This window comes from Coenobita brevimanus, chromosome 102 (genome assembly GCF_032717465.1).
Source record: "Coenobita brevimanus isolate Jiangsu-jjx chromosome 102, ASM3271746v2, whole genome shotgun sequence".
Classification (NCBI taxonomy): domain Eukaryota; kingdom Metazoa; phylum Arthropoda; class Malacostraca; order Decapoda; family Coenobitidae; genus Coenobita; species Coenobita brevimanus.
The window spans coordinates 23670158-23697069 of record NC_137055.1 but is presented as its reverse complement, the minus strand read 5'-3'; the positions used below and the strand labels follow the sequence as shown (position 1 = coordinate 23697069).

General features: G+C 40.5%; 1 protein-coding gene across 1 annotated transcript; it reads left to right on the top strand.

Annotated features, from left to right (window-relative positions):
* LOC145415361 (limbic system-associated membrane protein-like) lies at positions 1 to 21162 on the top strand. The gene is made up of 4 exons (XM_080284648.1): positions 1 to 81; positions 13796 to 14006; positions 14184 to 14311; positions 20989 to 21162. The coding sequence occupies exons 1-4, from the start codon at positions 1 to 3 to the stop codon at positions 21160 to 21162; spliced, it is 594 nt and encodes a 197-aa protein (XP_080140774.1).
* Positions 21163 to 26912: the final 5750 nt, after the last annotated feature.

Genomic DNA, 26912 nt, shown 5'->3' with positions numbered 1-26912 from the left:
ATGGTCCCAGCTCAAACAGCTTACCTAGGAAAGACCGCTACCCTGACTTGTATTGTTCATGCTGCCAAGAGTGATAAGTCGGTAAGGAGAGAGAGAGAGAGAGAGAGAGAGAGAGAGAGAGAGAGAGAGAGAGAGAGAGAGAGAGAGAGAGAGAGAGAGAGAGAGAGAGAGAGAGAGAGGAAAAATTATCCGGTCACACGGTGGGTCTCATTTACAGGTATAGTTAATTAAGTTCTCATTTACAGGTATAGTTAACTTAGTTAAGAGGAGGAAATCAGAATCGGAAAGAATATTAAAGAAAGAGACAAATGTAATACATTTTTTTTTTTTCAGTTCACACACGTTTTTTCAGCTCTTCACCATTTTCCATTAAATTATATATGTTGGTGTCCCGCTCACCAGATACCATTTATACACACACACACACACACACACACACACACATATATATATATATAGGTGGTGGCGACCATCATCCACTCACTTGATGTAGTGCTGCCTACTTCTTTCTTAGCCTTTATCATTCTTTTTCTGTGCCTCCCCTCCTCTCTTCCTATTTCTCGCATCTTTCCTTTCACTTCTTATTGCTTTTCTTTCCTTTACAGGTGGCTTTACATTGAGTGACAAGCCAAATGGTTTCCTGTAAGCCAAGAAACCATTTACAACGCTGGGTGGTAACCATATAACCAAACCATACGTGCTCCCTACGTGTGAACAAGTGGGTTGGTGGAGGGTTAGTGCCCCTCCCCTTAAAACAAACAACTCAAAGTCAAATGGCCACCCCTTAAGGGATTATGGTGTCTGGCAATAGATAGATAGATAGATAGAATTTATATATATATATATATATATATATATATATATATATATATATATATATATATATATATATATATATATATATATATATATGGAGCCTCTGTGGTACAGTGGTAAAGTGTAAGTTTTCGTATACTGAAGAACAAGGGTTCGCAGCCCACCAGGGTAACAGACTTTGGGAGCGTTCTTCTGGCCACGAACTGCTTGGCGGACATAAGGGGTCTTATGGTTGAACCAGTGTCGCATACTATAAAGTATACTTGCACCCAGGCGGCTTGTGCGGGCCGATTACATTTGGTTCACAGACTACACACACGTCCAAAGCCACTACAACACTAAAGTTACACTTACAAGCACTTCTCACCCTACATACAATCTCTTCTAGACAGCCTAAGCCACTTGTTAGAGATACATTGGCTGTATCGTCCCTACTTCGGTCGGGATAGGCCGGTCCTGCAGTGCACACTCAAACGGCTGATGAGATGAGATTATATATATATATATATATATATATATATATATATATATATATATATATATATATATATATATATATGAGGGTGTTCAGAAAAGGAATGCAGTGCCAGGAGACGTGACACTCGCGCAGGTGAAGAGTGCTGTGAAGCGGCTGGAAAATGGGAAAGCAGCTGGGATTGATGAGGTGTATGCAGAGATACTTAAATGTAGTGGAGAGAGAGTGGAATAAAGTGCTTGTTGGAGATATGTAAGAAGGCATGGATGAGTGAAAATGTGCCTGCAGAGTGGAAAAAGGCTGTGATTGTACCCCTGTTCAAAAATAAAGGTGAGCGAAGTGAGTGAAAGAATTATCGTGGCATAAGTTTATTGAGTGTGGTAGGGAAGGAATATGGAAGAATTATTATAGAGAGAGCAGAGAGATATCAGAAGTCCTAGTGAGTGACGAACAGGGTGGCTTTAGGAGTGGCAGAGGATGGTGGATCAAATATTTGCAGTGAGACAGATAGCAGAGAAGACTTGCGAGAAGGAACATAAGGTATTTATGGCATTCATGGATCAGGAAAAAGCATATGACAAAGCGGACAGAGAAGGATTGTGGAAAGTTCTGCGTATGTACGGTGTAGATGGTAAGCTTCTAGGTGCCGTCAAGAGATTTTATGATGGTAGTGAAGCAAGTGTAAGGGTTAATGGGCATCTAAATGAATCGTTCACGATCGGTGTGGGCGTGCGACAAGGTTGTGTGATGTCCCCATGGTTGTTTAGTACATATATGGATGAGGTGATGAGAAAAGTAAAGACACGAGTAATGGAGAGAGGGATGGCACTGGTAATGAATGGTGATGGATGGAATATCTCATTTTAGTTGTATGCTGATGAAGTACTGCATGCAAGTACCAGACAAGAATGAGAGGAAATGTAGAAAAGAGTAAAGTGATAGTTTTTGAGAGAGAAAGTGACTCCCAGTGCGATGTTACAGTGAATGGAGAGGGATTGGATTTGGTGAAAGAGTTCAAATACCTGGGTACAGTGATAGAAAAGAACATAAGAACATAAGGAGAGGATAACTGCAGTAGGCCGGTTGGCCCATGCTAGGCAGCTCCCAGAAGAGTAACTGAACTACTAGAATGAGATAAGGACAGCAAAGAAGAAGGCTCTCCCCCGCCCTCCAAACCCTCCAGCCGAAGCCGGCAGGAAAAAGTCAGAAAGAACACCAAGCCGTATAGAAAAACTGGCGTGGACATTTTACAGGAAAGTGTGAAAGGAGAATAGAGACTATCATAGTGTAACCTGAAAAGAAAATTTTTTGAATTAGTATTGGTTATAAGATTTTCTTTATTCTATATCCACCCCTTATTTGTCATATGCTTATCTAGCCTATGCTTGAAACTCTCAATGGAAGAGGCAGCAACTACTTTACTAGGTAGCTTATTCCATTCGTCTACTACTCTATTACCAAACCAATTTCTACCGATTTCCTTACTGAAACGGAATTTTTCTAGTTTGAAACCATTATTTCTAGTTCTATCCTGTATGCTCACTTTAAGTACCTTGCTAATATCTCCCTTATTTATACCATTCATCCACTTAAACACCTCAATTAAGTCTCCCCTTACTCTACGCCTCTCTAGCGAATGCAGACTTAGTCTTTTCAGTCTGTCTTCATATGACAGGTTCCGGACGTCATGTATCATAATGTGCAAAAGAAGTTGAAAGTAGAGTGACACAAAGAAGAAAAGTACCCGGTGCAATGAAGGCCTTGATAAGAAACAGAGGCTTGAGTGTTGCACCTGCACGAGGCTTACATGAAGGAGTGTTAGTGCCAACTTTAACACATGATGTGAAATGGTGTGGCATGAAAATGAAAAGTCAAGAGTAAGAGCAGTGGAGATGGGACTGATGAGGAATGTATATGGAATACAGAGGGTAGATAGGATACGAAATAATGTGCTTCGTGAACGATGTGGATTAAAGAGGTCTGTGGACACTAGAATCGAAGAGAGTGTACTGAGGTGGTATGGTCATGTGGAGAAAATGGATAACGATAGATTGGTGAAAAAGGTATATCTGAGGGAATTTTAAGGAGGGAGGAGGCGAGGTAGACCAAGGAGAAGGTGGAAAGATATGGTGGATGAGTGTGTGAGGAAGAGAGGTTTGGAAGTCGGTGAGACTAGGGATCTGACAAGAGATCGAGCTGGCTGGAAGAATGTTGTGAAAAGAAGTGCATGATCAGGGATTTGGCACCCCTTTTTAATGTGGCAGCGTCCGGATTGACTCTATCGGATATGTTTATGTGAAGGTACAGAACGTGGTGAATGTTTTTGGCATATCCGATAGAGCCAGGATTGCAGGGGCTTGAAAGATGAGTGAATGGAAGCTTGGCCCATTGGGCTGGGCAAATTTGGACTGTCTGGACATTGATACTCCTCACCCTGCCCTAGGGTGGGAAAGGAGGTCAGGATGATGATGATGATAAGGATGATGAGGATGATATATATATATATATATATATATATATATATATATATATATATATATATAAGAGCCAATCAGTTTGGAGTTGAATAAGGAACAAAACTAAGGAAGCTGGAATAAGTTTTATCGTCTTCTTGAATGAGTACTTAACAACATACTACTTTTGCACCCCTATACCACCCCGGATTTGGCCGCTATCTTGGAAAAATGGCGGCACAAATAATTTTTTTGTGAATATTTCGTTTGGTGTTCATTTTAGAACAAAATGTGTCGATAAAGAAAATAATCTGCATAAAAATTTCCACAAAAAAGTTCTATACATTTTTGTGATGGAATGCATTGTTTTGACGCTATAGGTGCGTGAACGTTCGCATCCTTTTATCGCATGCCTCCGTTACCTTGTATCTTACGTGTCATTTTGAAGGCCCATCTATTCACTTCTAAAGTCAATGCTGACCCTCTTAAGGATGTAGGACTGAAGATATGATATTTTTATGGGAATACCTGAAATGTATGAACTGAAGAATAACGCAAGACAACAAGTTCTGTTTCTGTTACTGGCATTATGTGCTGCTGAATGGAGTCTTTTATGTAAGCCGCATCTCTAACTTTCCTGCGACAAACTTTTCTGTAGCCACATATAAGGAATGTTAACAGGGGTGTCCTTCCTCCATTATTCTGGCTTACGACAGACTAAATATTTACTGGCGGAATTACCAACCCTGCACCCAACCATCCACCCGAAGTGCTAACGTTTCGGTACAGTACTTCTAACATCATCAGAGCCTACAACAGAAATAAAGGACTGTATATGTAATATTCTTCTACAATATTTTAGACATGAGTAATATAATAAAACTGCAAAAAAAAAATTGCATAAAAACCTTGAGGTGAAAGTGCAAATTGAATAATTTTGTGTGAAAATAACCTACGTGGAAATAGTAAATTAACAGCGTGAGAAGTGAAAATGAATTATTTGGGGAGATATTAACCTACGTGAAAATAATGAATCTAAAAGATCAATCTAGATCAAATAATAAAAAAATCTGAAGTCGGGTCTGGTACATAAATTATTAATAAAATTATAAATTGAATTAATTATTAATTAAATATTATGTTTTATTAATAATTGTACATACCAGACCCGACTTCAGATTTTTTTTTTTTATTATTTGACCTGGGATGGTCTTTTTAAGTCATTATTTCCACGATGGTTATTTTTACCCAAAATTATTCATTTTGCACCTTTCACTTTAAGGCATTTATGCAAAACTTAATGCATTTTTATTCAATTACTTATGACTAAAATATTGTAAGAAAGAATCTTACATGTACAATCAAAGACACAACTCTATTCCCAGTTCCGTCCAAAGAAAATCTACACCTGGCGAAATACATTGAAAACCCTATCTCCATTAGTGCGTGTTTCAAATGGTTCGATTTCTCCGCTATATATTCCTCAAACTTTGGGAAGATAGTTGTGTCTTTGACTGTACAGTCCTTTATTTCTTTTTAAGGCTCTGATGATGGTAGAAGTATTGCACCGAAACGTTAGCCAGTAGAGATGAAGAAGTACATGCAAGGCAAGCCCTGGTGATTCTCTTCACACACACACACACACACACACACACATTATATATATATCATCATCATCATCCAGTCCTGTGTTGCCCCATGAGGAGCGTAGGAGGCCGGGGCTAGGCATGTTGGTGCTGACAATTAAGATGAGAGTGACCAGCCTCACTCATCCCTGAGTGGCATTACATGAGCAATAAACCCAAACCATCCCTTGGATATAAACATGCACCGGCTCAATCCGATTGGAGCACCTTAATTACCCACTAAAACACCAGGCGCCATAATCTGGTTATATGATTACCACCCAGCGCAGTAAATGATTTCCTGGTGTACAGGAAACCATTTGGCTTGTCACTCAGTGTAGTCACCCACAGGCAGAAGGAAAATGAAAGAATAAAGGAAATAAAGACAGAAGATGGAGTGTAAAGTCACCCATAGCAGAAGAAAGAGGAAAGAATGAAGGAAAGAAAGGCAGATGAGGAACGAAGGAAGAGAGGAAAGTGCAGACACCCAATGCAGCACTACATTGAGTGAGTGGATGGTGAGCGTCCCCACCTATATATATATATATATATATATATATATATATATATATATATATATACTGTATATATATGCATAAATACCGAACATTACATGAATATATATCTATATATCTATATACAGATAGATAGACAGATAGATAGATGGATAGATAGATAGATAGATAGATAGCTAATGTAAACTTGATATGGTAAAAAAAATAGCAATAATATGACACAAATTATTTCCGTAGCAGAACATACTATACATTTTTATTCCTTAAACAGGACATCTTTCGCGATCGCATATTCTTTTTTTGTGTTCACTGAAAAGCAAGTAATAACATACCGTTCCGGTAGACTAGATAGAAATTTGAACAACAATTTATATACTAGTAAAGTTTCATGATTATAAGAAAAATTGCTGTGAACAGAAAAGATTTTAATTTACTCCATGAAAACCATTTTAATATAGTTATGTAGTTAGCCATGTGACACTTTGAAAGTAGGCAAAAATATGCAGTGAAAGGTTTTAGGTTTTTTATTCTGAGATAACATTTAAGCAATAAATATCGTTTATAGATAGCCATCCATGAAATAAATTTATTTAACTATAGCCAGACGCCTAAATTTAGTAACAGGTAGCCACAAACAAACTTCCTCCATGTCGTCCTGTCTTCTGTAGTCTGGCAGCCCTCCCTTCAACTCACACTCACCCTCTCTCATATATCTCTCCTCCCCATCCCTCCACCTCATCCTTGGTCTCTCCCTCTCCCTCTCCACCTTAGTCATATACAGTACATTCTTCTAGTCAGTCTATCATTCTCCATCTTCTAGTTTATCATTCTCCGTCCTCTTCTCATGGTCAAACAATCTGAGTATATCTCATAACGATTTCAGCCATATCCATGGCTCTCCTTCACGTCCTTATTTGTCTGTCTGTCTCACCGTGCAACTCCATATGCTCCTTTCAAACAACTCATATCGACTGCTATCACTTTTGACTTGTGTCCTTCCAGCAGGGTCCAATCTTTGCTTTCTTAAGCTCACCTGGAGATCCTAGTACTGTCATGCAGGGACTCTTTTGCTTCCATGTCCACTTCCTTATTTGTTATCACAGCTTTCAGTAAACCAGCAACCTTTTTTCCCTGCTATACCGTTTAAAGTACTTCATCTTACAAGTTTCCGACCTTAATCATCACATTTTCTTTTTTTAATAAAAAAAAAAAAACAGAGGAAGGAAAAACAAACGAATTAAAAAAATAATCCATACACCAGATTACTGGTGTCCTCTGCTCATATAATATCTGTAACAGTTAGACTTGAACAGCTGTGGGTTGAAGTTTGGAGGGAAACAACTCTGAGGAAGCGCGTTCCAGAGAGATGCAGTTCGGGAAATGAAAGAATTCCGATTGGCAGAAGTTCTGCAATATGGCTGAGTGACATTCCGGTCATGAGCGCTACCATATGCCCGTGTAGCACAAGGGAAGGCATGGAGAGGTGGCATCATGGACACAGCTTCGTCTGAGCATTTGCCATAAAAATATCTGTAAAATAATGCAAGGGAGGCAACATTCCTTCTTACTTGTAGGGGAGGTAGTTTATTTGTAATAGCAGGGTTATTAATAATTCTAACATTGTTCTAAATTTTGTCTACTTGTTTTAATGCAACCTCTCCACATCCATTCTACGAGGGTGAGCAATATTCAAGCTGAGTGCGCACATGACTCTTATAAATTACCTAAGAACTGTACTTATATGCACTCACCCTCTCAATTTCCTAATCATCTTATTTCAGTCTCCATTCTCAGAGACCTTAAGTTTAGTATTATCTTACATTCTTTTTGTTGCATACACTACCAAGCTCAAAACCATATCCTCTCTCATTAGGGACACTTCATCATCCACTGTTTTACCTTGCATATCTTGTATATATCTCCATCCGTATATAAATTGAACAAGTATGGAGACCTGACATATCTCTGTTTCACTCTAACATTAAGATGAAACAACTCACTTAGTTCACTGTCCACACACACACACACACACACACACACACACACACACACACACACACACACACACACACACACACACACACACACACACACACACTGCAGCCTTCATACATACTGTTCACAACATTCAGCATATTGCTATTAATTCCATATGTTTCCACACTTTCCACATTCCTTGTCTGTCTACTCTGCCATGTACTTTCTCCAGATCCATGAAGACAGTATGCAACTACTTTCGCTTCTCTAGATACTTATTCACTAGACATCTTAGAACGAATGTCTGATTTAAGCAAACCCATCTCTTCCTTCAACCCCCTTGCTCTTTTCTGACTAATTCCTGGTCTGTTTAGGTTCAATCAGTAATTATCCATCCATAAATTTTCCTGTTACACTGATAACAATAATACCACTTTGATTACTACACTTCTCACTCCCATTTTAACTTTCCTTATTGCTTCAGATACTTTCATACTACTAACTTCTTCCCACCTACTCGGCTTTATTTTTCTCCTAGCCACTTCTCACCCACTTACACTTGCGTTACTTTCATTCATTTAACTCAGCAATTCCTTAACCCGCTGCTTGCCAGCTATTTTTAGCCCTATGGGTCACCCCAGTGCCGGCCATTTGTCAAGATTTTTTTTTGTTTTTTTTGGGGGGCTATAATGATAGATTTTGATGTGAAAACAACGAATTTCGCCATTAAAATGCTCACCGAGGCTCAGAAATGAGTTTTATTGAGTCCTGCATACTCGCGTACAGGTATAGCTGCTCTCTCACGCTCACCACGTACGTGAGAGAAAGCCGTTTTCTATGTAAGGAATACTCAGGTATTTATGCTGAGAAGGTATGGCAATGTTCAATACACTTTTCTGATTACTTATTACTTCAGCATCTATCACAATTTGCATATCTTTCTCACTGTGAATGCATTAACTTACACTTACCGGTACTTGAAGATAGGTACAACCTGACTTCATTATGTACAGCCCTGGCACTTACAAGAAGGTATTTACAACTTGACTTCACTATATAGTCCTTACACTTTCAAGAAAATATTTACAACTTATACTTACATGAAAATATATACAAAATGCCTTCACTATATACAGCACTGGGTGAGGCACACAGGCAGAGTGAGGCAGAGCGAGCATGAGGGGGGGAGCGAGTGAGTGTATGGCCTTGACAGCCTGAGGAATGGTAGAGGAACAGTTACCTTACATGCCTGCCAATTTTTACCGGCGAATCTTGACAATTGCGGTCACAGTGAAGTTTTTTACTTTAAACCAATTTAAAACGGCACTGGCACTGGCCGTTGAATTATGTCAGACTGTTTTAAAATGGCACTGGCGCACGGCGGGTTAAAGTAATTTCTTCATCTGCTCACAGTATCTCCCTTCACAAACATTCTTCCCTTTTTATCTTTCACTCTCCTACTGCTTTTCATATCACACTGTCTTACTTTCTTGACCTCTTCCCATAACAGTTTCTTACTTTCTTCCCACTTTACACTCGGAGTAAGTAAAACAATTAATTATTTGGCTCTCAGGTAACATAGTTTCCCTATTCTTTGGTCATTAAGTCAAAAGAATAATTTATACTGTCTATCTCTTTGCTGCCTAACACCGCATTCTGTGAGGATATCCTCTGTAAAGAACTTCTAGGGAGTCTAGGCGTTTGGTCCCTACTCAGTCTGGTTATGCAATCGATCAAAAGCAGGTACAAGTATCTTATGAAGGTATTCAATACTGCTTTGTTGTCATTAATATCATAAAATATGGCAAATTGAAATTATGTGGACGCCTCCTTCCCATTGTCCACTTAGTTCTTATAATATTGTGAAAAATGCCACATGTGGGGCTGGACCAAGAAAACTGGAAACCACGGAATTACGGTACACAGCACTCATCTGTCCACACATACTTTCTGTCCAACTCTCTGATGATGTTGGCACTAGGTGTCCCTGTTCCTTCATACAGATTACCAGGCCAGATATAGAACAGCATTATTCTGCCTGTAACCTCTAGCATTTCGTACACAGTGTATCCAGCCATCTCAGAGTAATTCAGTTTTCTGTCAGCAAGATTTTCGGACTCATCCTTTGGTTCATTCATTGAACATAAAAACTGTAATCGGTTACTAGTGTTTATTATTAGTTAATTTAAGATCATAATGATGGTAGCTAAGTGAAAAAGGGTAGTGGCATTATACAATTTACGAGTAGACTGTAACCCTTCCAAATATAAATATACACTCATACAGGCAGTGAACACTGTTACGTTTCAAACTCAGAAATGGGCAGTTTAAGAGAAAAATAATTCAAAATCCAAATCGACAAATTAGCTTATAACTGTATTTAAAATCAATAAAACAGCTTATAACTGTATCACGTAAAATTCGATGGTTACCCAAAAGCACAAATAAAATTGATTGTTACATCTTCCTTTCCTAGGCAGATTTGCTTCTGTCATCTTGATGTGAGCTTAGAGGTCTTGTGACTTTAGGAACCAACTTGGGTGAATATCATATTCTTCCTTGGTGTTGGAGGTTTGTTGGATATATAAAGCTACCAGAGGGTTAGGCCAGTCACCTATCCGTCAGTGTAGTAGTAGTAGTAGTTGTTCCCTAGGCAGTCTGGCCGAACAGATCCAAGTCCCTTAGGAAGGCCATGGCCGAGACCGGGCTTTCCACAGAGCTCTCAAAGAGTGTATGTTATGTTGTTGGCATAGGTGATTGTGTGCAATGCAGTCTTCCATTATGTGCTTAATAGTATGGGGTGCTGTGTTGCATCCTGGACAGGCATCAGCAATGGAGTCACCCAGCCTCTTCCGGTAGCTTAAGAGGGCTGGATGGTGCCCACATCTCAGCCTGGCCAGGTGGACCCTGTCCTCACGAGGAAGATAGGATTCAGAAGGGTGGATGTCAGGAGGCCGTGCATGCAGCTGTGTGTTGTCTTTAAGTGAATGAATGGAGCAGCGAGTGATATGAGTGTGGATATGCTTCTGAAAGCTGGTCTGAGGTGGACGAGGGGGGAGAGATGACAGTTTGGTATTGTGTGCTGGGTGTTGTTTTGATGTTCCTTGGTGTGGGTGGATGTGGTGCTATGTACTGTAGTGGATGTTGTTGGTTTGTGGAGGCTGCAGCAAGAAACTGGGTGCCTCTCATGTCTAGGTGATCCTTGACTTTGAGGACTTTGGTTTCTTGGTGTAGGTGGTCTGTGGGTGTAGTAGCTGTGCAACCTGTGATTATTTTTAGGGCCTTGTTCTGTATGGTCTGTAGAGTGTTGTAGTGTGTTTTGGTGAGGTTAAGCCCAGGCAGGGCTTGCATAATTCATCATTGAACGTATGTATTGCTTGTATACTGTGATGGTGGTTTCTTTGTTGTGTCCGAATGTTGTATGGGCAAGTGACCTGAAAGCATTGAGTGTTGGTGTTATTTTATTTTTAATGTTTGTGATGTGTTGTTTAAATGACATTGATGTATGTTACACCAAGGATTTTGTGTGTGTGTGTGTTTGTGTGGTAGGGGAGTGTTGTTTATGGTGAGGTTTGGGATGTGACTGTGTTCTGCTGTCCAGTTTGTGAGAAGAGTCATTGTAGATTTGGCTGGGACTATTTTGAGCCTGTTTGTGGTGAACCATTCGTGTAGTGTGTTGAGGTAAGGTTGAATGATGTGTGCAGCTGTGTTTGCATTTTGGTGCATTCATGTAAGTGTTATATCATCTGCATAGGAAGCTATGTGTATCTGTGGTGTTTGGGGTGTGGGTACGTCGTGCATGTATAGGTTAAAGAGTGTAGAGGACAAAACAGATCCTTGGGGGACGCCGTTCATGAAGTTTCTGATGTTAGAAGACTGACCGGCAAATGTTACATGTGCACATCTGCCTGCTAAGTAGTTTGCCAGCCATCTTTTTGTGTTATTGTGAATGTTTGTGTTGAGTATTTTGTTTGTGAGGTTGTGGCGGGGGATGGCATCAAAAGCTTTGCTAATGTCTAGTGTGACTAGGAGTGTTCTGTGTGGTGGCCTAGCTGAATTCATACCATCGAAAACTCTCTGTGTAAGGTCTGTAAGAAGGGTGTTTGTGGTGTGTAGTGGCGCCCTAAAGCCATGTTGTGACTGGGCTAGGGGAATGTAAGGTGTGACTAGTTGTAGTACCAGTCGTTCAGTGACTTTAGAGGGGGTGCAGAGGAGTGTGAGGGGGCGGTTTGAGGAGGGTAACGTGGGGTCTTTGTTGGGTTTAGGGATAGTGATGATATTGCCATGCTTCCAGATGTTGGGTATTATGTTGTGTGAGTAGCTGTAGTTTGTTATGTTGGTGAGTGCTTGTATGCCTTGTGGTCCTAGGTGTTTAAGGTGAATGTTGCTTATGTTGTCTGGTCCGCAGGCAGATGAGTGCTTGAGGTTGTTAATGATGTGTTTCGTCTGGTTGTAAGTGAAAGGTGTGTAGTCTGGGTCTGTGGGAAACTGTCTCTTAAGTCGGATGATATGTCGGTCTTCGGGATGGGGGTTTAGATGGCTGACTTGTGAAAAGTGATTGATGAGAGTGTTTGCTTGTTGTTTGTTTGAGGGTATGGTGTCTGTTGTTGTGATGGCAGCGTGTGATTGTGTGGTGTTGCTGTTGGAAAGTGTGATGCTGTTTAGTGTTTTGTAGAGTTTGCTGATGTTTGTTTTGTGGTCAAGTGTTTGGAGGTAATTTTTCCAGTTTAGTGTTTGCTGTTCTGATATTTTATTGTTTATCTGAATGTTGAGTTCTTGTATTTGTTGTATGGTGTCTTGTGTATTGGGTGTTGGGGAGTGTCGCAGTGTGTCCCGTTGTCTGATGAGGCCTTGAATTTTTGGTGTGAAGTTGGGGTTGTGTCTCTTTCTGTTGCCTCTGGGGATGTGTCTTTTGTCTGCGTTTTGTATGATTGTATTGAAAGTGTGCACAGCGGTGTTGATGTTTGTGATGGGTGTACTGTTTAGTGTTTCGAAATGTTGTTCTGTTTCAGTTACAAAGGCCTCCCAGTTGGCTCTCCTATAATTAGTGTATGTGTGTTTGTGGCCAGCTGGGGTGATTCTTGTTTTGGTAGTGATGATGATTGGGAGGTGATCAGAACCTAGGGTTTTGACCATTCTCCATGATGTAGTGGGGGCGAGGTATGGGGAGCAGAAGATGATGTCTGGAGTGTAATAGAGTACGGTAGACTTGCCTTTGACACCTTCACTTTGCAAGAGGTAAGGTAATATTGGCCTGACAGTATTTCTTCACTATGTTTCACGCACCCAGAAGTGTCTGTTTTCCTACACTGCGCCCAAGAACAGAACTATAGTTTTCAAAAGGTCTAATGTATATCCAGTTTTGTGTATGTGTATCTTGAGAAACCAAATTTATATATTTACAAAGACCCTCCAGGATCGTAGGAGTTATGTAGACAATTGTGTTACCAGTGCTGAGAGACAGATTCACCAATTCCCTGTGATATAATACATTTACCAGCTAATGGGTGGAGGTCAATATATACTGTACTGTACTCGTAACTTAACATCTCTGTTAGAACACCAAAAAGTAATACGGAGGCTGATCATCAGCATTTGAAAGATAACATTACTGCTTATGAAGTTTTTGCACATAGAAGAGGCAGTATTTGCATTCTTAGAGTTAAATAGCAAAGCATAAGTCAGTGGGAAGGTGTGAAGGAGGGGGAACGTGAGGGCAGTTGAGGAATTTATATAGCTGGGTAGTGTGGAAATTACGTCCTGGTGCCGGGGAGATTCGGGTGTCGCCATCTGATCCAGTTTCAATATTAAAGTTTCTGAACAACTGTTCTGCATGAATTTACATCCCATCCAACAGGACACAGCTCTTGTCGTCTCAGTAGGTTAAACACACTTTGAGTCTGGTAATGTCACTTGTTTTTTGTCAACACTCAGGTAACGTGGCTGCGAGGGCGTGACCTACGCATCCTGACGGTGGGTCGGTACACATACACCACCGACCTGAGGTTTGAGGTGCTGCACCAGGAGGCCAGCTCGGAGTGGACACTGAGGATCAAGTCGGTGCAGTTGAGGGACCAGGGCAACTATGAGTGTCAGATCACCACCAAGCCTATACGTACCTACACTGTCTTTCTCAAAGTTGTCAGTGAGTCACTGGGTTTATAGTTTGTTAGATACAGCCTCCCTTAACTCTTTCAGAACTAGTAGGTTCGCCTTAGCAGAATAAAATCCCCTATCGGCAGCTATAATATAAAAAACATACGATTATGTAATGTAACTATTTATATATCCTCTACAAACTAGGCGTATCTTATCTACACAGAGCCATGGGTGGAGGTTCTTGGAGCACCAGACATCTACGTGAACAGAGCCAGTATGATCAACCTGACCTGCGTTGTCCACCACGCACCATACCCACCGGAAGCCATCATATGGTACCATGACAACAAGGTCAGTTCACACCCACACACAAGGCCACATGCTGGGACATAGCAGACATAATTATATGGCATGCAGGAGGAGTCATTAGACTGAATAATAAGGTACATATTAAGATAACCTAGAACCGAGGCAGGGGTATTCAATGCCCACAGGCAAAGACACACAGTAGGACGAATTATAAGCCTCATAACGGGACACAGTACGAATGGTAAGGCGGGGGAGGAGGTGGCTCAATCGGTAGAGAGTTGGCCTGCCGTCCTGACGGACCCGGGTTCAAATCCCGCTGGAGCAGGGAACAGTTTAAGGATTTGAATTTCATAAAGAATCAGACTTTACTCATCTACCAGAAGACCCGCCGACATGTCGTAAAAATACCCCCGATAATACCAATACACCAGTCCTGTATGAGATAGCCCTAGCATGTATTCAGTATGGACGGTGGGTGTTAGCGCCGAAGTGGTGACATGTAGAGGTGAGCGGTACGTAGGAGGACTACTGGGGCTTTAAAGCAGGCTGTGAAGCCTATGCCCAGAGTCGGTCACATAAAAAAAAAAAAAAAAAAAACATAGCAGGACACACGGTAGGACACAGGACGAACGACAAGATACACAGCTGAACACAGTAGGACACAATCATTGCAAGGTGCAGGTTAGACGAAAGACTAGGATCATAGATTTTCTCATGGGAACAGAACAGCATAACTAAAGTAAAACATACAACAAAATAATTAAAATGTAGGGTTTTACCAATACAGTGTAAGAAATTGCTTGTAATTGTACTAAATTTGAGATAACCACACTTATCCATGAACAGTATGAAATATCAAGCTTTTGTGTCTTGAATATTTTACCTTCTTATTTCTATATTGTGGGAATCACATACACTCTTAAAAGCAGTGGAATCCAATATTTTTAAATTTATCTGAAATCATTTTGTGCTATGGACATATCTATATTTGTACAGCTCATAAGATATGATTTTACTTTGTCGAGAAAATGACAGAACTTAACAAGCTCAGTATATCTTGATTATGTTTTTCTTTATAATCGGTTAACATTGATAAACTATTTGGCTAATAACATATTACTCACACGATGGACACCGTAAGACAGGAAATATTTTGAGTTTATTTCACATTAATTAATTACATCAATGTCAATGAGGTAGGCCCATCATCCACAAACTCGATGTAGGGTTATCCGTAGGTCACTCTACACTGAGTGATAAGTCCTGTAGACCAGAAACACATTTATTGCCCTGGGTGATAACCATGTAACCAAACCTACGTGTTCCCTGCGTCTCAGATTAACAACAAAGTGTGGTTGGTGAAGGGCTAATGCCACGTCCTGGGAAAAAAAAAAAAAAAATGTTGGAGACACAGAAGGGGCAGCTATTACGACCAAGGACGGGACAAAGGACGCACCAAAAATGGCAATGTGGAATGTGAGTTACAAATGCAGAGGTGAAAGGAGAGTGTGCAGGTTACTGAAAATGCATATGTATATATATTCCAACTGAGAGAGATCAGTTGGAGAGATGTGTGTGTGACAGGGAGTATGGACTAGGTATACGTGCTGGAGTAGACGAGAGAGGAGTAAATGAGGGTTTGTGGACAGCTATACACAAGAGATGGAAGGAGAGGGTAAGAAGATTTTATATGGAAGTAAGAAAGGAGGAATAAAAGTGTCCGCAACTGATTACATATATGCCTCGACAAAGGATCGAACAGCTACTTTGAAAGACAAGATGTGTGCAAATGTGGAAACGTGCATGGAGAAGTTCAAAAGAAGTGAGAAAGTGTTTTTGACCGGAGATATGAATGGAAAAGAGGGGAGTGCTAAAATAAATGAGGTGGTTGGTCTTTGCAGTGTATCCACTGAACAGCATGGTAATGGCAGTGCCTTATAGGCTGTTTGTGTAGAGTGGGGATTAAGGCCCCAGTCACACTGCAGGTACAACTTATCACAAACCACCCGCGACCTGCAAGTCGTGGGTAGTTTTGGTGAGGTTTACGACCGGTCTTCATATATCTCAGTCTAGCCGCAGGCCACCATGGTGACCAAAAAATCGTTGCGAGGTTTTTCGTGCTGCACAAAAAACCTCCCTGTGACCACCGATGTCGTGGCATGGAAGCCGCCTGATGGGCGGCTGGAGTGCATCTGGCCAGCTTACAGACAGCAACTGGTCAGCTACACCTGATTTTTAAGCAGTGGTTGTCATCCGGACGGAGGCCAGTCACTTCCTGCTCTGTGCTGTGGCCGTCGGCACTCCATCAGGGTGACGACTGGACTGCAGCGGCCGCTGTCCACAAGCCTCCTGTCCAGGGTGGTGATTGAAGTCCGACTGCCGTCCAGCTGGCGATCGGTTGAGCGACAGGTGGTGGGCTGGACCAAGACCAGCCGGTGCCCAATCCGCGGCCGGTGTCGGTCTGGAGGCGGCCTAGAGGTCACGGTCTAAACTGCGACAGGAAGTGGACTGGCCACTGTCTGTTGGCGGCCTGCCGACGATCGGCCAGCCACCCGTCGGTGTCTTGACCTGTGTGCACCTGGCCATGGTCACCGTTCGGCTGCCCACTGGACACATGCTGGACAGACACTGGGTGACCACCGGTAGCCTATCGGTGGCACGACTGCTTGGAGACCTCCGTGGTCGGGGACTGGTTTCGCGATTTTTAGGATTGCGGCAAGTCATACCTGCAGTGTGACTGGGGCATGAGGTGATTCACACGTTAACATACGAGAGTATATAGTGATTAGTTGAGTGGCCTATGTGATTAGTACATAGTAATGTCTTAAGACAGAGGTACAAAAACGATGAGCGATCTGAAGTAGAAGGCAGGAGGAAGCAGTTTGTGCGAAGATAGTAGATAAGCTGTAGAATGAAAAAAAGAAAACTAGAATTCAAGAGGGAACGACCGACTGGGCATGATTAGGAGCAGATAAAGTAGGTGGAAGATTTGTAGAGGAGAAAAAAAAAAAAAGTGGAACATGTGAGGTAGTGACGGTGGTGAAGAGAAAACAAAATGGGGTGAAAGGAACATCGTGGTGCAGTGAAGAGTTGGAACGAGCTCTAGAGGAGAACAACGCTCATATAGAGTGACTGGATAGGACATGGAGGAATGCGGAATGTCGAGAAATAGAAAAGTGAGTTGTATGTACAGTGAAGAGAGGTGAGGAAACTAGTGAGAGAGAGAGAGAGAGAGAGAGAGAGAGAGAAAAAAAAGGATGGGGAGTTTGGAAGAAACTCGAATGTAAAATGAGGGGAATTGTAAAAGCCGTTTTGGAGGAAGCTCAAGAAAGTAAGACAGTGTGAGGAGTGAAACAGCAGAAGGGGAAAAATAAGTAAGAAAAAATAAATAAACTAAAAATACTGGTGGAGAAAGAAAAAGTGAGCAGTTTGAGGGAACATTTAGAGGAACTACTGGCCACTGAACACGAAAATAGCGCAAGTGTAAGTGTTGGGTGAATGGTTGGAAGAAGAACAACATAGGCAAGGAGATGGGATGAGGTTAGTTGCTTTGAAGTACCCAAAACAGTGAAAAAAAACAAAAAAACAAAACAGGTGAAGTCCCAGGAATTGATAGAGTGTGTACCGAAATGTTGAAATACGAAGGAAAGCTAATGACATAATCGAGATTGAAGATGTGTACATTTGCCTGAGAGGAAAGTGGGGTTTCAGGAGATTGGAAGTTAGGTATGAGTGTTCCCTATAGAAGAAAAAATAGAGGAAAGAGAAGTGTTTGGCAGTCATAGTGATAATAATCTTGTCAGTGTAACGAGAAAGCTATATGGCAGGAAATTTATCAGTGGAGATAGGGAGACAATCAGAAGATTAGTTGGAGAAGAACAAGGAACTATTAGGAATGGAGGGATGCGTAGATCAGATATTCTTTTTGCGATATTTGGTGGAAAAGTGTCTAGGGAACAGGAAAAATTTGTATGCTGCCTTCATGGATCTGGAGAAGGTGTATGGTAAAATGTGGAAGGTGCTGAAAATGTATGGAATAGCTGGGAAATGGCTGAATGCTGTCAAGAGTTTGTATAAGGGCAGTTGGGGTGCAGTGCGTGTGAAGAGTGAAGTGAGATTTTCAATATGGCTTGAAACGAGGATGTCATATGTCCGTGGTTATATATATATATATATATATATACATATATATATATATATATATATATATATATATATATATATATATATATATATATATATATATATATATATATATATATATATATATATATATATATATATATATATATATATATATATATATATATATATATATATATATATACGGTATATGCTTAATCGGTAGAGAGGTGGCTTGTAGTCTTAACGGACCCGGGTTCAAATCCCGCTGGGGCAGGAAACAGTTTAAGGAATTGAATTTCATTAAAATCCGACTTTACTGATCTACCAGAAGACCCGCCGACATGTTGTAAAAGTACCCCCGCTAATACCAATACGCCAGTCCTGTATGAGACAGCCCTAGCATGTATTCAGTATGGACGGTGGGTGTTAGCGCCGAAGTGGTGACATGTAGAGGTGAGCGGTACGTAGGAGGGCTACTGGGCCTTGAAAGCAGGCTGTGAAGCCTATCCCCATAGTCGGACACACACAGACACAAATATATATATATATATATATATATATATGTATCTCTCTCTCTCTCTCTCTCTCTCTCTCTCTCTCTCTCTCTCTCTCTCTATATATATATATATATATATATATATATATATATATATATATATATATATGGTTGGCGAAAAGATAGGACAGTGGATGTTGGAGCGTTATCATTGAGCGAAGATACGGTTTGGAGACTGCCAGTCCTGCAGGATGCTGGTGATGCTGTATTATTATAATAAGATGAATGGGAGTTGCAGTGCTTGGTGAATGAGGTTGGGAATATACGTAAGAAAAAAAAATACAAAAGTGAAGCTAGCTAGGTATAATGGCATGGTCTTTGAGAGAAATTCAGTCACAGAATGTATCAAGGATTTGGAAGGTCTGAATATGGGGAACGTGAGTCCCTTCAAGTACAGTATTTAGGTTGTGTGATGAGTCAGAATGGAAGCTTCAAGTGAACTACATGGAAGTGTACAGCAAGGAAGAATGGTTGCGGGTTCAGTGAAAAGAGTAATAAAGAACAGGGGCGTGAGTATGGTGGTATAATATTGCTGTAAAACAGTATTGTGATCCCTTGTCTAATGTATGGAAGTGAAGCTTGGACGTTTTATTTTTTAATGCATGGAAGAAGGAACCAAAGGCCAGAAGCCTGGAAACCATTCCTTCCAAGAAAAAAAACAAAAACAATACAAAAGAGAGCCAAATTCAAGATCCGTTCATTTCGAGATGCCTGGACACACAGCGTTTGAAAGACTGGAGATCATAGGAAGTAGGAAATACAGACAGAGGGAGACAGTCCCAGAGATGAACTGTTGCATAAACGAAGGACTGGGAGTAACGGCTAACTCTTGCATTAGAAAGTTGGACAGAAAAAGGATGAGAGTTTGTTGCTAGACGGGTGCTACGCACCCGTCGTAGAGGTGAAGGGATGCAAGCAGACAGTTCAGAGGAGCAGTGACCATCGAAGTAGCGATAGAAAAGAGCTAAAGATACAACAGTGCGGCGAAAGAGACAGAGGTTGAAGGGAGCCAGTAAGAGGAGGAGAGTTAATGAGAGGAAAATCCTTTGACTCCACCCTACTGAGAAGAGCTGTATGTGGGGAGCCTCCTCACACATGAGAGTTGTACTCTAAACAGGGGTGAATAAAACCCGTGTATAAAGTCAACAACTGTGCAGGGGTAAAGAAGGTACAGAGTCGGCTTAGCACACCTAATCTCTTGGAAGCAGATTTTACGAGAGATGTAATATGATCTTTCCAAGATAAGTCCCGAGTGAATGAAACCCCAAGCACGTTCAAGGATAAAGCAGGATTGAACTGGATATTATGAAACATTATTGGGTACTATTGTGGAAGATTGTGTCGGGTTGATAGGTGTAAAAACTGAGTCTTTGATACATTAAAAACAACAAGATTATTTTTACCCCAGTCGGAGATACAAGCCAAATCAGACATTAGGTGTGCCATAGCATCATTCCTTGTTTGTTGAAGTAACTGCTGAGATAGACGTTGCGGGAACCGAATGGAAAGGTGAAGGGTGGAATCATCAGCGTACGAGTGGATAAGGTTAGATGTACAGTTCAGAAGGTCATTGATGAATAAAAGGAAGAGAGTTGGTGATAGGACTGAACCCTGGGTAACACCACTGTTGATCGATCCAGGAAAGACGCAAGTCAAGAGTGAAGGAGGTAGAATCGAGTTAAGTGAATACAGCATTTGGAGTTACATGGAGAGACTAGTAATTGAGAAAATGAAGGGGCATTGTGATGTTGATGTAGATGTTACTAAAAGCGTTAAGGAAAATATTCCGAGACAGATTAGCTATGACTGAAAATGAGAGGCTGACTAGGAGAGTGTATGTGAATGGAATGGTGGCCTGGATATGGAGGGGGAGGCCGAAGATAAGATGGAGGGATGAGGTGGAGAGACATGAAAGAGGAGGTGAGTTGGAGGGATGGCAGCCTGATGGTAGAGAACAGTGTGACATAGAGGTATTTTGATTGAGGCTATCCCCTATGGGATTAATATGCATGACTAGATAGAAAGTTACTTCTGACAGAGCATTGGGTACACGTCCCCTCGAGGTGGTGTAAGCGTGGTGGAGGAGCGGGCAGAGACCACCACCAGCGTCCTCCTAATGCAGAACGCCAGACCCTCAGACACCGGCACCTTCACATGCCACCCACACGGCATGACGCCCGCCACTGCCAAACTGCACGTACTCAACGGTTAGTAAGGCAGCAGCGTGACTGCTTGGATTTTTCATGGGTGATTGACAGCCTCTGTCTATTCAGTGGTCAGTTCTTATGCTGTTTTAGGTATGAAAGGTGGTAAGGTATATTTACCTATATGTTTCCTCTTTCTTCTGCCTGCGGGTGACTTAACACTCCTTCCTCTGTCTTTCCTTCATTCTTTCCCCTTCCTTTTGCCTGTGGGTTGATCTACACTGAGTGACAAGCCAAATGGTTTCCTGTACACCAGGAAACCACTTACTATGCTGGGTGATAATCATATCACCAGTTTATAGCGCCTGATGGTTTAGTGGGTAATTAAAGTGCTCCAGTCGGATTGACCTGTGTAGGTTTATATCCAAGGAGTGGTTGGGGTTTATTGCTTACGTAACGCCACTCAGGGATGACTGAGGCTGGTCACTCTCATCTTAAATGTCAGTACCAACTTGCCTAGCTACAAGTTCCTATCCTTCTTATGGGGGGACATAGGATTGATGATGGATGGATGGATGGATGGACTGTTAATAAATATACCAATATAATTTTTTTTTAATTAGTGGCCTAGTTTTCAACCTCGAAAATATACCCAAATGAGATAACAGCACTGGAAGGGTTAAATATAGCAGCTTGTAATGCTTGCAATCCATTGACATTTTCTTTTTTAGCTGAGCTGGACTGTTTTGCCACATCGTCATTTTTGCTGTGTAGTGCCAATGCATACTACTGAGAGACAGAGCTCGTAAAAAATGCCTTGGGAAAGACTGGCTTCAAATTAGATTAAGCTGAGCAAGTTTTCAATCGACAGAGTGGCCGAACGGGTATCGTCAGGGGATTGTAAAATATACGGTTGAACGTTCGCGCCTGGTTGCAACAGTAAAAGTTTCTCCAAAGAAATGTCCCTCATTGGCATTACCACTTACTGACATTGGTTGCCACTATGAGAGTAGGCACTGGGCGTGAGGCAGAACAAGGGATGCAATATCTAAATATAGGGGTAGTGTAAGTTTGTAGACCGCAGTCATATGTCTAGCCTAAACAAAACCTAACCGTATGTAACCTAACATAAAATGTATCTCTGTACTAACTGTATGATTGTGTGACGCATATTTTTCTTATTTGACATCATCTACTCTCATTTTGTCCCCAGGTGAACAACAACAGGCAATACAGAGCAGCGTGTGTGAGGTCAGACTTTCTCTCTTTGTCCTCGTACCTGCAGTCCTTGTCACATTGGCACTGGCTGGCTAAGGGCAGGTCCGAAATCAGTCTACCAGTCAGCCACCGAAGCAATCATTCCGGTCACTCAGTTACTCACTCCATACTCCATCAGTTGGTCACTCGATCGATTAGTCACTCCATCAATCGGTCACCTCACCAGTCAGTCATTCTACCAGTCAGTCACTCCATCAGTAAGTCACTTCTCCAGTAAGTCACTCCACCAGTCAGTCATTTCACCAGTCAGTCACTCCATTAGTAAGTAATTCCACCAGTCAGACATTCCACCAGCAAGTCAATCTACCAGTCAGGTACTCCATCAATCAGTCACCCTCCAGTCAGTCACTCCACCAGTCAGTCAATCCACCATCAACCACCATTCCCAGTCAGTCAGTCGATCAGTCACTCTACCAATCAGTTAGTCATTCATTCCTAACTGCTGCAAAAGCAAGTCATGCGTACGGTACTTCAAGCTGGATAAACTCACAGTATGCTCAAACGTCCGGTCCCTGCCCATAATTCCTCGCCATATCTGGAGCTGCAAACCAATGAAGCGAGATTCTAACGATTTTATTATTACTGAATAGTCTGGCAAGGAATCAGTAGCTTTCGACACGGTTTGCAGACGATGTAAAGGACCTGTTGATGGAACCTAACTTTGAATATCAAGGGAGCTCAGGTGAGTTGTGAACGAACGAAATTTGTTCAAAGAAATTGGACTGTTGTATCTACGACAGAAGGGCCTAATTACCACAGAAGGCATTCTTATCATTTGCATATATAAGCTATTGCTAATTTACATATTACAATTGTCAAAAGTCGAAAACCAACATAAGCAAAAAACTCGCCAATGTGAAGGTCATCCACACCCTCCAAAGGACTCCATGAATCATTTATGTAGCATTACATGATTCTCCTGCATAAGGTTTTTAGTCAAATAATATACTGTGTCTTGATCTAATATCCATAGAAGACTACTGGCACTACGATAAGAAGAGACTGATATTTGGAGGCAAAATGTGCCACTAATAAGAACCTAAGTAGAATGCACTCAGAGAGCGAATATCTCCACCATCATCATTAAACTTTGTGCTTTGCTGCTGTAATTCCTCTTTCCTATCAGACGAATACTTTTACGGTCTCTCATAGTTAATTTTACGATCTTAATCTCCTCGGTTACACGATATCAGGGAGCGCTTACCTCTACTGACTTCAGTTAATGATTTTATTCATGCATCTGGATCTGGATCCAGGTCAACTCTTCATTAAAACACTGGCCACCTATCCATCAGATTTCATTGAAATTCGATATTTTAGTTTTTGAGGTATCTTATACACAAACAAAGAAACAGATAGGTCAATACATTACATCCGTCCAACTTCGTTGGCCGAGGTACTTAAAAGATGTGTGGCGCTCATCGGTTCCTTTTCCACTCCCTCGAAACTGTAAAAATATGTAAATAAATAAATACATAAATAAATGAATTGATTTTGATAAATTAACGAGCAATGTTCATGCACGTTGTAGAAAGTGAAATCTGGTTTCATCAGGTGTCCATCCCAAACATGTCAAAGGGATACTGGACACAACTGTGCTTGAATTAGCCTGTGTACCAGACAGGATGAATATCTGAGCATGAGGGAATTACTAGATGAAATACAACCTTAACCCCTTGAATCCTATAATTTATTCGGTATTTTTCTCTTGCTGCCGACAGACGAATTGGCTCAACTTAGGAGAGGCATTACAGATTGGTTATGTTAAATATACCGATCATTAACTTCATCACCATAGGGTGTTCTTGCAGAATGAAATGGTCAATGTACAGCAAGCATAAAATGTGAATGGCGTCCTCATGCTAAAGGTTTTAATTATTCAGAGCTTCGAAAAGTTTATGCTTTATGGTAGAGTTCAACACCTCCAACATTAACATGTGAAGTACAGCTTTCTTCTAAAAAATTCAAACTTTAGGTCAGAGTTCAACACTACCAGCAATAGAGTAATGCTGTCAGAGACAACCTACTCTTATATCTGAAAAATTATAACTTTTTGGTAAGATAACAACACTTCCAACATTAGACTAACACACTGAGAGGCCGCCTTCGGTGGCCTCCGCTCGATGTCGTCACTTCCTACCTTCAGAAGTGATTCAATAACTCGGGAGCCGGTGACCCAGTTGTACTGGAAACTGTTTTATTCTTCAAGTTAGAACATTTTAACGTTACTTTTCTCTAACAAAAATTTGCGCTGTATGCGCGTCTTTGCTGTAGGCCTATAACGGTAACAGACCAACCAACAAACAAAGCGGATCATCATAATACAGATGCTATGACGTACTTTAAAAAATTTAGCTTAAAGCAAAGTTCATCACTTCCAGCATTATACTTATGCTGTCAAATACAACCCCGTGTGAAATATATATATATATATATATATATATATATATATATATATATATATATATATATATATATATATATATATATATATATATATTTTTTTTTTGGATACGTTTATGTGAAGCTACAGAACGTGGTAAATATTTATGGTATATCAGATAAAGCCAGGATTCCGGGGGCTTAAATGTTGAATTTATCGAAGCGTGGCCCATTGGATTGGGCAAATTTGGACTGTCTGAACATTGCTACTCCTCACCCTGCCCTTAAGAGGGAAAGGAGGTCCGGACGATGATTATTATGGTATATATATTATTATTATTATTATTATTATATATATCATTAGGACCTCACACACACACACACACACACACACATACATATACATATATATATATATATATATATATATATATATATATATATATATATATATATATATATATATATATATATATATATATATATATATATATCTATCATTAGCACCACAAGATTTCCTGTAAGGCCCTTCAATATGATGACGTTCAATTTCAGTTTTAGCTACCTTCACTTTCTTTCCATCAACCAAGTAAAGAGCTGTTGAATTACTGGGGCGAATGCAGGCTGCACCTAATGACTCAAGTAAGAAGAGTCTATTCCGATCTGAAATATATCGCGTGGAGCTAACAATAAATTATTAAATAAATAAAGGACATAGCCTACTCACTGCGAAACAGCTCATTATATATATATATATATATATATATATATATATATATATATATATATATATATTCGTATATATATATATATATATATATATATATATATATATATATATATATATATATATATATATATATATATATATATATATATATATATATATATATTCGTGGTACAATTCTTGCAGCAAGTGACACCCGGGCTCAGACAAGTGTTATGGTCAAGAACAAAGTATTGTTACCCTTAAGTTTCCTTATACTTGGCCTGAGCGATTTTTCTGCCCGTTTCAATATTTCTTGTCCATGTTCAGAATATGAGTGATAGAAAAGAGAGTGGCATGCTGTTAATGAAATGGAACACCGAGCACAACATTACAAAATGTCTGTGTTTCAGAATGTAAAGTGCAAAAAGAGAGGCGATGGTACTGAGTTGATTATGCCTCCGAGAAAAACGATGTACAGTCAACAGCAGCATCTTGCTTACTCCATAATAATTGAACCCTTTGAAGGCCATAATTTATTTTTAGATGCATTAGCGGCCCGGTTAGTCAGTCACGTCCAATGATTTTCACACACAGGATATTCCATACAGCATTTCATTTTAGCTCCAGATGGACTTTCACATGCATAGTGTTTCATTCTAGCAAAGTCCCATATGGGTCCATATCATCCAATACGTATGTACTACTTCCTATACCACACACTAAAGTAAACAGAATGAAAACTAACCAGACTTACCCAAATGCTTAGAGTAACATCGCTCTAGACCAGTATCATCAAGTTTGCAGTTAACAAAAGCATTTTTACTGTCATGTTTAATGGCTTCTTATGAACCTACTGTATATGTTACAGAGATTTTTCTGTACGTCTTCCCATCCCATACAAACATGGAAAATTATTATGATGATGGTGCTGATGCAGCTCCTGCTGATCCAGTGTGTGTGTGTGTGTGTGTGTGTGTGTGTGTGTGTGTGTGTGTGTGTGTGTGTGTGTGTGTGTGTCTTGATATCTATATGCATAATGTAAATAGACAGTACATATTTTTGTATTTTGTGTAAATTTGTATGATACATATTTGTATTCAATTACTGTAATAAAACTCAGTGGCAAATATTTGGCCTCTTCATTGTCCTTGTTGATCATACTAACTCCTTCACCCTGGGAGGTTTACTTTCAACTGGACCAAATCATCTGTTGATCGTAATAGTACTATAAAAAGCACAGAAATCCTGTACAGATGCGGAGTCACATGGGGCTTCGCTGAAGTGAAGCATCTTCCATGTGAGAATCCTTAGGTTGTGACTGACTGACCCGGCCGCTCCTTGAGATATCCCCAGATAAAAAAAAAAAGCGTCATGTAAGTAAGATGTCTTCTCATATGATTCATTCTTATAATGTGATGATTATATTAAGCGAATTTTTTTTCCGGTCAC

Excerpts from the sequence above, each read along its gene's own strand:
- LOC145415361 (XM_080284648.1), top strand. The coding sequence starts at position 1 with ATGGTCCCAGCTCAAACAGCTTACCTAGGAAAGACCGCTACCCTGACT. Across the intron at positions 82-13,795 it reads CTGCCAAGAGTGATAAGTCG|GTAACGTGGCTGCGAGGGCG; the intron begins GTAAGGAGAGAG and ends GTCAACACTCAG. Across the intron at positions 14,312-20,988 it reads TATGGTACCATGACAACAAG|AGCATTGGGTACACGTCCCC; the intron begins GTCAGTTCACAC and ends TACTTCTGACAG.